At 42.2% G+C, this 16,049-nt stretch overlaps 2 protein-coding genes across 3 annotated transcripts in view; both read left to right on the top strand.

Annotated features, from left to right (window-relative positions):
- The window catches only part of rbm27 (RNA binding motif protein 27), a 31,063-nt gene extending 21,140 nt beyond the window's left edge, over positions 1-9,923 (top strand). For both annotated transcript variants that reach the window (XM_080850808.1, XM_080850807.1), the window contains 7 exons: positions 135-209; positions 4,997-5,275; positions 5,623-5,727; positions 7,118-7,351; positions 7,568-7,651; positions 7,801-7,920; positions 8,006-9,923. In XM_080850808.1, the coding sequence (XP_080706934.1) occupies positions 135-209; positions 4,997-5,275; positions 5,623-5,727; positions 7,118-7,351; positions 7,568-7,651; positions 7,801-7,920; positions 8,006-8,113 (1,005 nt within the window). In that variant the 3' untranslated portion in view covers positions 8,114-9,923. The remainder of the gene's footprint in view (positions 1-134; positions 210-4,996; positions 5,276-5,622; positions 5,728-7,117; positions 7,352-7,567; positions 7,652-7,800; positions 7,921-8,005) is intronic.
- A 3,362-nt stretch (positions 9,924-13,285) lies between these two features.
- Positions 13,286-14,611, top strand: pou4f3 (POU class 4 homeobox 3; the record flags this gene model as incomplete). Its single annotated transcript, XM_080834753.1, has 2 exons — positions 13,286-13,405; positions 13,721-14,611. 2 exons carry the CDS (start codon positions 13,286-13,288, stop codon positions 14,609-14,611), a joined length of 1,011 nt encoding a protein of 336 aa, XP_080690879.1.
- Between the last annotated feature and the right edge of the window lie 1,438 nt (positions 14,612-16,049).

Raw genomic sequence — 16,049 nt, 5'->3', positions numbered from 1 at the left:
AATGAGACCCACGATGGCAATACCTCATTATTGGACTTATTAGTTGACGACTTTGAGCACTGCTGTGAGGGAGATGACACTCCTGAAAGGTTAGTTGTATTAGCTCATTGATTTACTTTTTTCTTTCATTTTAGGAAGCAATGAAGTTGCAACAAGGGATGAGAAAAAAGAAACAGGAGATTCTGGAGATGCAGATTGAGTGCCAGAAGGTAACAAAGCAGCTATGTTTATATGTACATTAGGGGACATATAAACTGTACATTGTGTATAATGTTGCATGGTGTATCGATACTACAGAGGTACCGCGGTACCCTCACGTTATTTTTAGTATCGATACTTCATTAAAATAGTACGGAAACAGAACGCACTTACTGGTCCGCTCCCTGTCAGGCTGCTTGCACGCATTGATTGTCAATATGCAAGTAAATGTAGCATTGTTTATCCACCCACTCCCACAGACAGTCAAACAGATGCCAGGAGAGTCAGCAGCAACACAGTCATAGTTCACTTTCAGCTGGGTTTGACAGCCAGTGGAAATATGAAAGGGGCTCAAAAGATGCGCAGAGGTTAAACAGAGCAGTTGCTGAGTTCATCTGTACTGATCAGGTGCCAATATACACAGTCGAAACAACTGGATTTAGGAATCTTGTGCAGGCGTTGGACGTGAAATACGTTATGCCAGGGAGATATTATTTCATGAACGATGAAATTCCAAAGATGTACACTGAGACCAATCGGGTTATTCAGGCTCAACTTCAACATCAGCCTTGATTTGCTCTCACCACTGACCTCTGGACAAGTAGTGCAGTTGATGCATACATGGCACTCACAATCTAGTACGTCGCAGAAACCTGGGAAATGCAGTCCTGGTGTTTTAGGATGTACCCCTTTGTATTTAGACCATACTGCAGATTCTATCCATGAATCGCTGGAGGAGTTGGTGTGTGTGAAATGGGGATTGGACATGTCAAAAATGGCTGGTATAACTACTGACAATGCCCCCAACAACAAAAAGGCATTTGAAAATTACACTTGGATACCCTGTTTTTGCCATAATCTACATTTGGCAGTAGGCAAGGCTTTAGACCTGGACAACATTTATGACGAGCTTGTCCAGTAGGGCTGGGATAAACGATTATTTTTTAAACGATTCATCTAGCGATTATTTTTTCGATGCATCGATTAATCTAGCGATTCATTTTTTCAATTCGATTATCGATTATCTCCCCATTAATTCACTAATAGCAATTTACTATACATGTTGATTTTCTACATCTGGGGAAAAAACATGAATCCCTTGACATTGCAATATGTGTTTGTTTATTGCTTTTTCCAAAATAAAAAAGAAAATTGAAGAAAATCACCTAACCAGGTCATAAAAATGTTTGAGAAAGTTGAGCCAACGGAGAACATTCAGTATTAAATAAGATATTTACTAATATTAATTATTATAAATAGATACATTCAATGAACCTACTCTAAATATTTGCTTTAATAACTATTACACTATTTTCATACCCATTCAATATCAGTGGCCTAATGCCCAATCACTCTCTCGTTCACGCTTGCTATGAATATACAATCAATAAACAACTTAACTAATGCAATAACAATATAACAATATGGCAATACAATCCCAATGTATTTTACAGTTCTTTGTGTTCCGAATAGATGTACGAGTTCAGAGTTCAAAAGTCGATGGTCACAGTTCAGAATACGTACGATGACGTATTTGTCAATCCACAGAGTTCAATGCCGCTCCGGCAAGCCGCTGTGCTGGCGGTGTGTGTGAGCGATACGAATGTCTGTGTAATGCCGTTCAGTTCGGGAAGGAGCGCCTTGTTATGTATGTGTGTGTAATGTCAGGATAATAACTCAATAAAACTGGAGCCCAGTACCTCGATGGTCCAGAGAGATGGGTCACACTGAGATGTCCGTGGATGGCAGGGCAAAGAGCGTCAATCAGAAGGTAGAGTAGACTCAGGGCTAGCTGCTAACCGTCTGTCCGTTACCAGGGAAACCAGCGACACACCATTGAATCTCAACTAGCAGCGATAGCTAAACGTTGCTAGCAGCCACTGAAGCTCCCAGCTGATCTCGTAGAAAATAAACAATCGACCGTGGATCACTCAATCAACAAACTACGTCTACTGCCCGATATACCACGATACCCTAGGGCCTACGTGAAGTTGTCTCTGCTTATCTTCGTTATGTCGTTACACTTTTGTATTTACTCGTGTAATCTTCCGTTGGCTCAACTTTCTCTTGGCTCAACTTTCTTAAATAAAAATGTACTTGACCCGATAAGTGACCTAACTGATGCGCTAAGTGGAGAAAAGGTACCCAAACTGCCTTCTGTGCTGCCTCTCAAATGGCCTCTGAAATGGATGATATTTTCCTGTCTGGAGAAGAGGGATGGAGAAAGCATCATATCAGGTGACATGAAAGACCAAATAAAATCTGATTTTTCCTCAAGATATGAGGACATATAGCTGAACATTGTCCTTAATACAGCAACATATCTGGATCCTAGGTTCAAAGACACTTTTGCAATGGAGGAAGAAGTGAAAGAACTAGGGCTGTCAATAGATTAAAAAAAATTAACTAATTAATCTCACATTTTGAAATTCATTAATCTAGATTAATCGCGATTAAATTATTATATATATTTTTTTAAACTAGTAACTAGTAATATTTTTTTCACTCCAGACAGCGTGTATTTTAGACAATGTTGAAAAAACTTTTGTGACAACGCGATTTCTATTGGCAAAGCATCATGGAAAGTTTAAAAGAAAATGTCATCAGGAGAGGGATAAACGAAGGGAAATCTACTGTAAAGATATTTCTGCTACGTTGTCGATGCAGATTCTAATGAGGCTGTTCTCCACAACAACATGGATTAGACTTCGATGGTTGGACTATGATGGTAGTTTTATAACAATCGTTGCCGCAAGAAAGAAAAAGATCTTCTCGTTTGTTGTGCCTCCTCCGGTGTAGCATACAACGTGAAGGCTTGGCAGATGCCGGTCGTGTGTAATGTGTAGGCTATTTCATTCCGTTCTTGCAATGTGAATAATTTGATTTCATGCTCTTGTGCTTGTTTGTGTAAACAAGTGCATTTATCTGTTGCTGTCCGAGTTCAATAAAGGCAGGCTATTCATAAAAAACGTACGTAAATATGTGATTAGTTTTGAACAGTTGTGACATTGACTGCTTCAGACTCTGGTTCGGACAAAACATTAATGGCCGGTTGTTCTTTGTTGTGACCTTCTGTAAAACACCAACGACACCAAAATGAATTAGCTGTTCGGCTCTGGCTTCTGAGTTTTCCAACCTCCCCCTCCAGAGAATGCTAGAAACACGGTCATGCCCCACACAGGTAGCTAGTTAGCCCAGCTAACATGTTAGCATAAATGCTAGCGAGACCTAGCATGTCAGGGTTGAAAATAGATAGCAAACCTCTTCCATAAAAGATTTGAAACAGGGGAAGAAGAGGTGACAGGGAGAAGAGTGACGTTAGAGCGGGAGAAGGAGGGGGGCACGAACTCAGACCACCCAGGGAACTGTGTGCGTGTGTCAAAATAAAACTCCTCTTTGACGTGTAAATTAATTCCGCACACCGGAAGTAAACAAAGTTGCGTTAACGGCGTTAAAATATCTTAACGAGTTAATCGCGGTCACATTAATCTCATAGATTAACGCGTTAACGCTGACAGCCCTAGAAAGAACGTCTTTTGCAAACATGTCATGAAGCCTCATTACAGCCAGTGGAGCCGGTCCGAACAGGAGAGCAGCATCAGCAACAAGAGGAAGGTCAAGGAGGGACAAAAAAAAGGAAAACTGATCTAAACAGTCTGCTGTCAGCCATCAAATTTGCAAAGAAGGGGTCAGAAGAGGCTAGTGGGGCTGAGAGGGATGCTAGTGTTCTCATCCAACCAGCTGACCAACTGAGAAGTGAATTCCTGCATTACAAACACATGAAAGAAATGAGTGCCACTAAAGATCCTTTGACCTGGTGGAAGATCCACTCAGCCACTCTGCCAAATCTTGCTGGTTTTGCCAGACAGTATTGGTCCATTCCTGCCACAAGATGTGCATCAGAAAGAGTGTTTAGCACATCAGGAATAATCTGCAGTCCTTGCCGTTTCAGGCGGAGTGAAGAGCATGTTGACATGCTTTTTTTTTGGCAAAGAACCTTCAACTGGCAAAAGAGCTGTCCAGAAAATGAGAGAGTGCACATTATCGTTAGAAAGGTTATGTTTTCTATGTGCCTGACTATTGCCAGCAAGTCCAACTTCTTGCTGCCTCATTGTTCGCCGTAGTGCAATGGCATGTGTGATGGAAAGACTCCTGTGATGGAAATGTTGCTAAAATCTTTTAATCAGCTGACATTGCAGAGTTTCAGACTAACTTTCTCTCTCTCTCTCTCTCTCACACTTACCTTTTTTTTTTTTGTCCACATGCGTTCAGGCAAGAAGAATATTAGGGTCAGAGGAAGAGTAGGGACGATTCTAAAGACTCTGGGGGCCCCAAGCAAAAGTCTAAGCATGTGCTTCCTAACCCACCTTTTATACAATAGTATGAGAATATATTTTGGATGACCAGTCTCATCTTCATTTTGGGATAAACTGATTCTGCTTACTACATTAGGCCCAGCTGTAGAGACGTGTATAAAGAATCTTCTTCAGAGAAAAGAGCATAGTTATATTTGGTCTACTAGCTCTACGAGCTCAGGAAGCCTGCTTTTCCTTCCCTGTCAGAAAGGGGGTGGGGGGAGATTAATCAATGAAAATATTTAGGCGCACTTGACAGATTTTTTGGCGCCTGTGCAACCACAATGGTCGTACTCTGAAGCTCTGCATTAGAGGGAGGTGCACGAATCGGTGGAAGAACAGAGGGATGCTGGCGAGAAAATGGAGTAAGACCCTCTGAGCCCGCCCTTACACTAAGGGATTTGATCTGTCGCTCATTCTGTGTTTGTCTTCCCACTCGTCAGGTGCTGATCACGCGACTGGAGACGAACCGGACGATGAAGCCGGAGGAGCGGGCCAACATTATTAAGACACTGAACGGCCTATCCGAGATGATCTCGGCGCTACAGACGGAGATCGTGGCACTGCAGCGGCCCACAGCCGTGGTACCGGCAGCTAACAAAGACAGCAGCAACAACAGCAGCAGCGGCAGCAGCAGCAGCAGCAGCAACAACATCAGCAGCAGCAACAACATCAGCAGCAGCAACAACGGCAACAACAACCAGTCAAAGAACAAAACTGACGTAAGAGCTTTTCTCCCCCAGGGTGGAGCTACTGTTTCAGGGAGGACTTGGGACGGTTTCCTTTGAGACTACTATGGTATCAGATCATTTTGGGTAGCAAACATGTGAATAACTGATATATCAAGGCCAGCCAAGATGGCTTTACATTTATTTTCTCAGGGTCTATAATGCAACATGCAAATGAATAACTGAGTAGTAACGAATACAAAGGTATGAAGTAATCTTGAAAATGAACCTTATGTAAAACCATGCACTAAACATCAGTAATTATTTCTATGCCAGATGCTTGAATTTACTTCAATGAATTGTGAATGTGATGTATGGCCTGTGTAATGCCACGTCTGTAGGCCCAGAAGGAGCTGCTAGACGCAGAGCTGGACATCCACATGAAACTAGGCTCCGGAGAGGACACGGCCACACTAAAGAGGAAGCTGGCAGAGCTGCATGCCGAGGTCAGCCGCAGGCCGCTCAGCTATCTCTAAATACCCCCCCCCTCAAAAATATGCTTATTAATTCAAGAGTAGTGAGTCCTTAGTGCAACACCATGGGTACTCTGTCGCACACATTGCCCTGGTGTAAGAACAGTAGTACTACAGACTGTGAGGTTGTTGCCAGACAGTCATTGTTATGTGTTGTTTGATGGAAGTGCAAGGCAGCTGCATATGTGTGTGCTCTCAAGAAAAAAGGTGGTGAAGTGAACTATAAATAGGAGGGTGTGGTGGCCAGATGCTTGATTCTTAAACCAATGGTACTGCAGTGTTAAAAGTGAAGTCAGCCATGAGCAATTTAGTGAACTGTTTTTTTTTACTTTAATTTTTTTAAGTTCTGTCCCTTCCTGTCATCTTTGCACTTGTGAAACTAGGGCCCACGTGTCTTTGTGCTGCATAGTGTAATGGTCAGGCCTGTGGTGTAACCTTTTCTTTCTGATGTCCTACAGAAAAGCATGCGCTGAGTTACTCTAAATACGAGGAAAACAAATGTAAATGTACCATAGCACTCCGCCAATGCAGTCACCCTGTACATGCATCACTAACAAGGAAGACATATTTGTGTTAGAGTAAGAGTGTGACACACACACACACACACACACACACACACACACTTGGAGCATAGTTTTTTCACCACTGGTGTTCTTAAATTAGTGTGTGTGAAATATGCATGGCCTTACCCCTCTCCAGCACATTAAACTACAGGCACTTACCAAGCCCAAAGGACCCTCGCTCAACGAGCCAGCTCGTACAGCAGCCCAACACTCAAGCATTACATGGCATTAAACTTTGAGCTGCTTTTCCTGTAAAGGAGAGGGAAGACAATTAATGGGGAGGGGGGGGGGGGTGGGGGGGGTTGCAGTTCTGAAGAAAAGTCTTCAAAGGTCATGCATGCTCCATAACAGTTAAAGCCTGTGGAAATGAGGTTGGTGTTAGTGTTATTCATCATCATTATTTTAATTTTATTCTCTTTCTGTCACTTCATGAGGCACATATGAGGTGGGGCATGGATGGCCAGTGGGTTATATAGCTCACGACCAGGGCAGAGTTTAGCTACTCTCCTTCCCAATCATTGCAGTGTTTGTAGGTGTTTCAGCGAATTGGATGCATGTATTTAGTTAGCTTTGTCTCACTCATTTCCTCGGAAACTGAGGTTAGAAAAGAACAGTGAACAGTTAAACCAGAGAAAGAACCTTCATGATTGCAGTGGTGATCTGGATGCCTTTTATAGATTCACATTCACAGTAAACTCATACACACAGTAGACATGCACACTCATACACTCTCTACTTTTAAACCAAAGAAACGGTTATGTTGTCCGTAACCAAAAAATTCCGTGTGTGTCTGTCTTCAGGCAACGCGTATGGGACTGATCCCGGCTACAGCTACTGCTGTGGCTATGGCTGCAGCTGCGGCGCGGCCAACATTGGCTCCTCCAACTCGTGGGCGTGGCGGGAGAGGCAGAGGCCGAGGTCGCGGAGGGGGCCGGGGAGGCGGCAACAACATGTCGGTGGATCACCGGCCGCGGGGCCTCATCATTCAAGGAGTCACGAAGGAGGAGAAGGACGAACTGAGGCCACACTTCATGGTGAGAATCAGGGAGAGATGTGGGGAAACCAGAGGCAGAAAGTATGGTAGATGGAGATTTGTTTGTTCTATTTTATCCTCAGCCCAGACCCCAAGAAATGGCAACAGGGTATTTCTTCCATGGTTTCAGAATCCCTCTGTAAAGGTTTATAGGATTTTTTAAATACACCTATGGCTCGTTAACATTTCTTTTATTTTGAATTTTTTTGTGTGTCAGAAATATGGTGAGGTTGAGGATCTCCGGGATCAGGATGCCACCAGTGTTGTAATGACCTTCAGGTCGCGGATCGAGGCAGAGAATGTAAGACTCACTGCAGTTCTCTTGAACTCCTTCACTTGTTCACTATTTGCTATTTATCGAATGGTCAATTATCCTCTCCCCAAAACCCCTATTGGTCTTTGTAAGGTGCCCGTTTAGCCCGTTGCATTCACTTTCATTCTTGTCCCCAGGCTGCCAATCAAGGAGCCAAGTTTAAGGGCAGGTTTCTGGAGATCTCCTGGTACGCACCCAAACTGCCATCCGTTTCCTCGGAGCCGTCAGAGGAGGATCCAAAGGAGGAGGCCAAAACAGTACGTCTTTCAACCACATTTGTGACCTTTGAACCTGTGATCTGCTACAGCTCTGTAACTTGTCTCCTTGTTACTGTTTCCATAGGAACATGTTAGCTCCTCCCTGCTCGCTGAAGATGAAGAGGAGGAGGAGGATGATGAGGATGAGGACGAAGATGGCGAAAGCCGCTCATGGAGAAGATGGAATAAATAAATTGACGTGGCTTTTTATCTTTAATTTTATTTTCAGAGGGGGGGGGGATAGGCTACTAACTTTGAAAACAAAGCTGTCAGGTCATACTCTTATGTCTAAACAAGTATTCATTGACTAGAAAAAACATATTTTGTTGAGGGTAGAGGTGTCTTACTTGAAGATAACCCACTGCAAGAGCAACCACACCATTTTGATACCTGTGTAATTATTCCCTTGTGTCTGTGCAGACAGACCAGTTTGAAACATTAGGAACACAAATTGCTGTAGGCTTCACGTTGAGTAGAGTGCAGTGCTACGTCACAAACTTGTGACTCAAAATTGATTTTTCTTTCTTCTTCCTTACATGTCTTCAGTGTGCACCTGCTCCAAACTATCTTAATTGTTTTAGTGAGCTAGCAGGTGAGCACTTCCTCTGACAACATACTGATTAGCATTGAAGGCAAAACTTAAATGTGGCATTTAAAAATCAAGTCAGATGAGTCTAGATTACTACTCAAACTATATGCTTGAATACCCACCTCCCCTGTTATCATTGCAGTTACCCCCTAATGCTTGTTGTGCCACTCTATGTAAATACGGTATCCATGGTAACTGAGGCACAGCTAGCTGTGCTGTAAAGTGTTGAAAGGAATCCCAAACTTGCATTCTGTCATCCCATACCAAAGAGATCTTTGGAACAGGATGGGTAGAAGACATTGTTTTCAATTGTTGACTTGTGTATAGTGCTGTTATGAATGTATGGTTTTGGTTTTACATTATTTGGCCTTACATAATCAGCTGACTGCTGGATTTGTACAAGATTCATGCCTCTTTTTGTTGAGCTTTTGTGTAAATTTTGTACATGTTGTGATTTGGAATGACTGTTCATACCTTTTTATTACATGGTAGCCATTTCAATGTAGAAGTTGTCGGGGACTAAATGGTTTCCTATTGGTTTTTTTTTTTGTGTGATTTTTTTTTTTTTTTTTTTTTTTATTATTATTATTTTGAGGAAAAGTATATTGTCCCTTTCTAAATTTCTTATTTATAGCAGCTTATTTAAAACTCCACCATCCTATCAGTAACGGTTATGTCCTTGCATTTCCAAATAATAATTTACCCCCCCTACTAATGCTGGTCTGTGATGGAGACATATGTTTTTGTTATGGCTCTAGTTTCTTCTGCCTCCCATGGTTCTCATTCCCTTATTTTGAAATACCCTTGGTATAGAGGGCTATCCATTATGCCCAGTGTGAATGTGCAAGCCTGATGAAATATCTATATTTTTGTTATTAGTACTTACATATTGTATTTAACAAGATAATGATGATATATGGTTAGGTCATATCATTCACCAGCCCGTTCCTGTATCTCCTTCGATCTCATAGGAGCGAGATTTCTCTGTAATTAGGATGGCCTGCTTTTTGTACCCTTTTATGTCATTGTACATGACTTCAGGATGAAAAATGACATTTTTTTTCTGAGAAATTTGTGAACTCAGAAAAAAATATATATGTTGCTATGATATTAATAGCAGGACTATTTCAGTGGGAAAAGATTCAAAAATATTGATCTGATATGCTTTATTTTTGAAACATTGTGCTACCATGATTTGGTGGACGGTGCATAAAATATTTAGTGAGAAGGTTTGAAATATTACTGTTTATATATTGCAGAATATGTGGATGTATTTTAAGTTTTGTTTGTAAAATGATTTTTTAATTTGCATGTTTGGTTACCAATAAAGAAGGAGGAATGGTTTTATTATGAAGAATACAACAAACAGAAGAAAGAAAAACCAATTGGGCCTAAAGAAATTATCAAAAAAAAAGAAAAAGAATCTCAACATCTTAACAAGAAAAGAAAAAAATCAAAAAAACTTACACCATTCCAGTAATGATACCTGAACCAATTGTTGTCTGTGATTTATTTCTTTATTATTGAGAGGCGAAACTAATCTTAGCCTTATGACTGACATGCATCTCTCCAAATGGATGTTATCACACAAGATAAAACTGAAAAAAGGGACAGTTAACATGAACTGGACATGCCAGTAAGGACAATGGCATGGTTGAGCAATGTCATTAATTTGCCCTGGGTCTTTCAAAATCATTCTGGGATATTCAAGGGTATTGTATTGTGGCAGGGAAATTGGCTCACTAATATCTTGGGCCTGGTGTGTCATTGAGCAAATATTTTTCACTCCTGTACACACAGTTTTTTGGCGCTTGAATGTAAGCCCTGGTGAAGCCCTCCGCACGGACACCCATCCAGACCACCCAAGTAAACTTCCCGCTTGAGTGTAACTTCATTTAGCTTAAGCGACTTTGACATATTCAAATGTCCCTTAATAATGCATGGCCACTCCTTACTTTGGGAAGTGAAGTGAAAGCCACTCGGAGTGGATGTGATTTAATGTAAGCACCGCGGTGCACCCCCATTCCCCCCCTGCCTCCTGGGAGCCAATGTCAACCCAACACCCGCACCCCCTCGTCATTCTCTCATCCCATGTCGCTGGGGCGATGAGCACTCAAGAGTGTGTGATGCTGTCTGTGTGTGTGTGGGTATGTCTTTGTGCCCAAGGGTGGAAATGGAGAGGGCAAAAAGCAAGCAACAATGGCAGGGTCATCATCAGAAGCGGAGCCGCGTTTGTATTGCCCTGTGTCGGTCACATCCCACCAAGAACGTATCAATAAAACATATCGTGAGATCTTCAGCGTGTCGCAGCTCTGCCATGACAAGCCTGCGGATGCAGTAATATCCACCAAATTACGTCCCGGTTGTGTACACCGAACAACAAGCATCCGGGGCTGTGGATTGCATTCTGCCTAGATGTTTTTATGCATCTCTCACCACTGGGACATGCAGTTAAGTGGCTGACAAGTGAACCAGTTCCAATCATGGGTCACCTTTTTATTTGAGCATGCTATGAAGAGCTCCGAATAGAAATACCAACATGAAAGTTTGCCATTGGGTGGACTTGTGCTACTTTGAAGTGTACTAGGCTATACTTTTATTCCCAAGCTAAACCTGATTACGCATCTTAAACCTTTGAATCTCACTTCAAAGCCAATTCCTGCCCATGAACTGACCCTAACACAAAACACAGACATAGTTAAATCAGTGATTTAAGTTTTCATTTATAAGAATATGCAAATCTATGAATTAGCCTTATTATTGACATGGTAGGGGTACGCTTTTGTATTTTTTGACATGATCCATCCAAACTCTAAGGATCTCCATATGTAGAAATTTTGGAGAAAGTTAATTTTATCAGTGCTTTTGTGTTCTGTAATAGCTTGACGCCAGCCCACATTGACACTGTCCATGCAAGAACTAAGCAGAGAGGCAGTTGCATGCAGCTAGTCCTGCTTAATAAAACCTTCACAAAAATGACAAGGTACATTCAGGAAACAAAAACTATAGTGGCATTAGTATGTCATATAAATTCTGATATTGCTTTTATTTATTATGTGCAGTGGTGGCACACCTTACTCTAGTGCAGTAGGAGAATACATGCTTTTGTTACTGATTGCATGTGTGTTAATAAAATATGCTGCATTATGTAATGCAAAGCTGTTTATGCCAAAGTCACTTTGAAATCTTAAGTAGCCTACTGTCTAGAAATAAGAATTGAATGTGAACTAGCTGAGCTTGCATTGGAGTGAGGAAATGGTTTTTCATGGTCCAGAGCCTTTCAGAATGTCACAGGAAAGATTATGACAAGATCTAGACTTACGGTGAGATAGCACACACTCCCTGGCAGGTGCTGGCTCTATGAAAGCAGTTTAGGACAGAGAGAGAATGTAGGGTTTTAATCTGTATAATGAATAGGAGAGCTGAAAGGCATGCCTAGCTGCCACATACCTGCTGCATTATTCAGTGTCTGGGGAATGTGAGAGCTGACCGGGATCATCTGGTGCTGCTGTGTCACTGGCCTGCCCCTGCTCCTCTTTCCTTGTCTCTCTCTCTCTCTCTCTCTCTCTCTCTCTCACACACACACACACACTCCCTCCCTCCCTCTCTCTCTCTCTCTCTCTCTCTCTCTCTCTCCCACTGATGTATATGTGCATGTGTGAGTGTATGTGTGTGTGAGAGAGAGAAGAGCCGTGTATCCATAAGATACAGACAGGGACAGGGTCTGATGAATCTCACAGAAAGAGTAGCCTATGTACTGTTAACTGAAAGAGAGAGATAAACACAGGTGTTCTGCACTGGTGTCATGAGTGTCTGTTCTAAGGAAGGTTAGACAGACCAAGATAAGGGCATAGGAAAGTATTACTTACAAGTGCAGTTCATTACTTACTGTTTAAGCACTTTATTGACATTATGACTATTGAAATATATGTATTTTCATCTATGTAAATTAGCTTTAAGAGAAGCAATAACAACAATGATAATAAAGATGTAGGCCTAATATCATTATAATTATCATGACCGTCAACTTGTGGTTGCTAAAAGCCTCCTCTTTTTTACACACTGGGTGAAGTTCACACATAAATAAAACCCTCCTTACGCCATAGTCAGTCCAGTTCTAGGTCAGTCCAGTTAAATAACCTAGTGTCGCTGGCCACTCTGTGTCTGTTTCCACAAAATAAATGCGGGCCTTAAAACTCATCAGTGTAAAAACAAATATGTGAGTTTAAGTGACTATGACAAAATAGCGCCTTACATAATAAACGATTTCGGTGTCCCTAAAATAAGCCCATTAAATATAGAACTCAGAAAGTACCTGAGCCTGGGCTATATTAAAATTTTACGAAAATCTTGCTATGATAAGCCATTTCATTTTTCATTCCGGACACACAGAGGACAATTTTACGAAAGGAAATATATTTTCAATGTACAGTCATTTTAATGATAACTGGATATGGATTCTTAGGGAATATGAAATCTGAAAAGAATCTGAAAGCTGCTCCAATGTCGAGAAAAATAGGCGATTAAAAGGTGCCTATAATTAGCCATAATTATGCAGGCTCGAGTGCAAGTACATTTGCACTCAGCCAGTAGGCCTAGTCCTCCCTGCTGATCCCAACTTGTAAATTGAGTAAAGATGGTGGTGGTGTTGAGGGCGGGGGGAGGGGGTGGACGGTAGACACTGCCAATGGAAAGAGCCCACAGTGAAAGCCGCGAGGCACACAGCCGCACCTGCCTCTATGTCAGGGCCACTTACCTGCAAGGTGCGCAACGAAGATGATGGCGATAAACGGAAAACAGCACCTCGGTATGCACCCGGCGCTATCTGAGCCCAAATACTCAAGCCTTCACGCGAGCGCTGAAGGCATGCGCCGCGTCTGCTTACCTGCCCCGCAGGTACGTTTCAGAACGATTCTTCACGAAGGCACACATTCAAAATTGGTGACAGCACTATGTTTTTTTCTTCAAAAAGTCTCATCCTTCTTTCCTCCCATCTCTTCTTTCTCACCTCCTCCCTCCCATGCGCCCCCCCCCCCCCCCCCCCCCTCCCTCTCTCTCATCCACATGTCTATTCAAGCAAAGCCTCTGCTTTCATATTAATTTTTATGACATGTGCTTTGAGGAGGGTTCTCCTCTGTGCTTGAAAATGTTTTTTAATCCTGAGTTGACAGTATTCCCAACTGACATCTACATGCGCATTCTTGCTTGCAGCTCCAGGGCAATATATTCGGTGGCTTTGATGAGAGTCTGCTGGCCCGCGCGGAAGCACTGGCGGCTGCTGACATTGTCTCTCACAGCAAAAGTCACCATTTCAAGCCGGACGTGACCTACCATACCATGAACAGTGTCCCATGTACCTCCACCTCCTCCACCGTGCCCATATCCCACCCTTCCAATCTCACATCGCACCACCACCTCAACCAGACGTTGGAGGGGGATCTGCTAGATCATATCTCGTCGAGTCTGTCCGTCAGCGGTATGGGGGCTCCACAGGACCCGTCAGTGATGACCTCGCAAGCTCATCAGCATCATCTGCAGACCATGGGTCATCTCCATCAAGCTATGGCCATGAGTCATCCCCATTCACTGTCCGTTCACAATGGAATGTCCTGCATAAACGACGTGGAATCGGATCCTAGGGAGCTGGAGGCATTCGCGGAACGGTTCAAACAGAGGCGGATAAAACTTGGGGTGACCCAGGCGGACGTTGGTTCCGCTCTTGCTAACCTTAAGATTCCCGGCGTGGGCTCTCTGAGTCAGAGCACGATCTGCAGGTTTGAGTCCCTAACCCTTTCTCACAATAACATGATTGCGCTGAAACCGGTTCTCCAAGCCTGGCTCGAGGAGGCTGAAGCGGCTTACCGAGAGAAAAATAGCAAGCCAGATCTTTTCAGTGGCAACGAAAGAAAAAGAAAACGCACCTCCATTGCTGCACCAGAGAAGCGGTCTTTGGAAGCATATTTTGCGATACAACCGCGTCCCTCGTCAGAAAAAATCGCTGCCATTGCAGAAAAGTTGGACTTAAAAAAGAATGTGGTGCGTGTTTGGTTTTGCAACCAACGTCAAAAACAGAAAAGGATGAAATATTCTGCCTCACATTAACTCACATCTAAGGAATATTTTAAAATGGAATTAATTCAATTTGTGAGAACTCTTGAACGTTTTTCTTCTTTATATCACTTGTTGTCTAGAAGTACCACGCACTGCTTGATGTTGATATAAATGTTTAAACATGAAATCAAGAGGGGAAAGTTCGCCGATCAGATTCTGGACTCTTGTGGTAACAGACTCCTCTTAAACTTATTGACCAGACTAATTCTCTTTTTTCACTTCATTATTGTCACACGTAGGCTATGTTTTGAAGTGTGTATGAGTGTTCACTTATAGCCTACCATATAGGCGTATCAGGAACTGATGAATAGTTATTAAGTGTTGACACTTCCCTGCTGAACCCATTATGTTAGATATGCCTACATCGTTAAAAAGGTCACTCCGTAGGCTGTTATGTATTTTACTTAAATTCGTCTTTTTGTCGTACAGATATTTATGAGATCGGATGGGCCTATGGGCGTATTTATCTTTACATTATTTTGGGGTACATCAATCGAATTCATAGAGACGCTGCTCGGCTTATTTTTTGGTCTTAACTGTAAACCACTTTGAACCACTGAGAATAAGGACCTGCTCACTTCTACATTTCACTCGAGAAAAATGTGTGAATCTGAAGGTTAGTTAATAATTTTTTTTTTTTTCTAACAATTCGTCTGCTGTTCTCGTCGACTTGCTAACTGTAGGCGTTTGATATTTTAATCTAATGTAAAATGATTGAATAGCCTAATTTAATGTTAGTTTTTGAGAATGATACAAAATGCAATACCAGGTGGATACAGCCTCCATTTGATTTATATTTGCCACCAGGATGGTGATTTTTAGCCATGCAAAGGCTGTATGGTCCATCGATATAGTCTACACCGACACTAATGGCGCTCGGTTCCTTTCATTTGCATACATAATATGCTTAGGAAAAGAGACGTTCCATGGTCATATCATGTCATTTTCAGTGGTTTGTTTTATTTATGATTTCCCATCGTTCTACTGCTGGGCTAAACAGAAAGACGGGATATAGGCCTACACGATTTAAATGAAAATACCAAAATGAAATTGACGAGGCTAAACGTCTAATGAAAACATCTAATCAAGCCCAGCTTCTTTAAATGCAAAATGGCGTTCCTTAATCAGACCTCATTAAATAATAAATGCCCTTATGTCACGGCTTTATGTCGTGGGGTTTGGGATTATTAAATAATGATGATGCAATATTAATTGTATATTGGTATAAAACCAAGTGGAGAAGTGCTTGCAGGGCTGTTGGAGACTGTAAAGGCACTCGCAGACTCCTGGGATGAAGGGGAATGAACAACTTCAGGTGAGGATTTAACGACCAAAATATTTCTTTGCAATTAACGCCACCTCATCTATTTTTTCCCCAGGTTTATCGGATGAGGGCCCTATTGTTGTTATTATTAGGTATTTTATTAAG

The sequence above is a fragment of the Sprattus sprattus genome (genome assembly GCF_963457725.1).
Source record: "Sprattus sprattus genome assembly, chromosome: 1".
Taxonomy (NCBI): domain Eukaryota; kingdom Metazoa; phylum Chordata; class Actinopteri; order Clupeiformes; family Clupeidae; genus Sprattus; species Sprattus sprattus.
The sequence above is the reverse complement of the archived record's forward strand: the minus strand, read 5'-3'. Positions and strand labels throughout refer to the sequence as shown.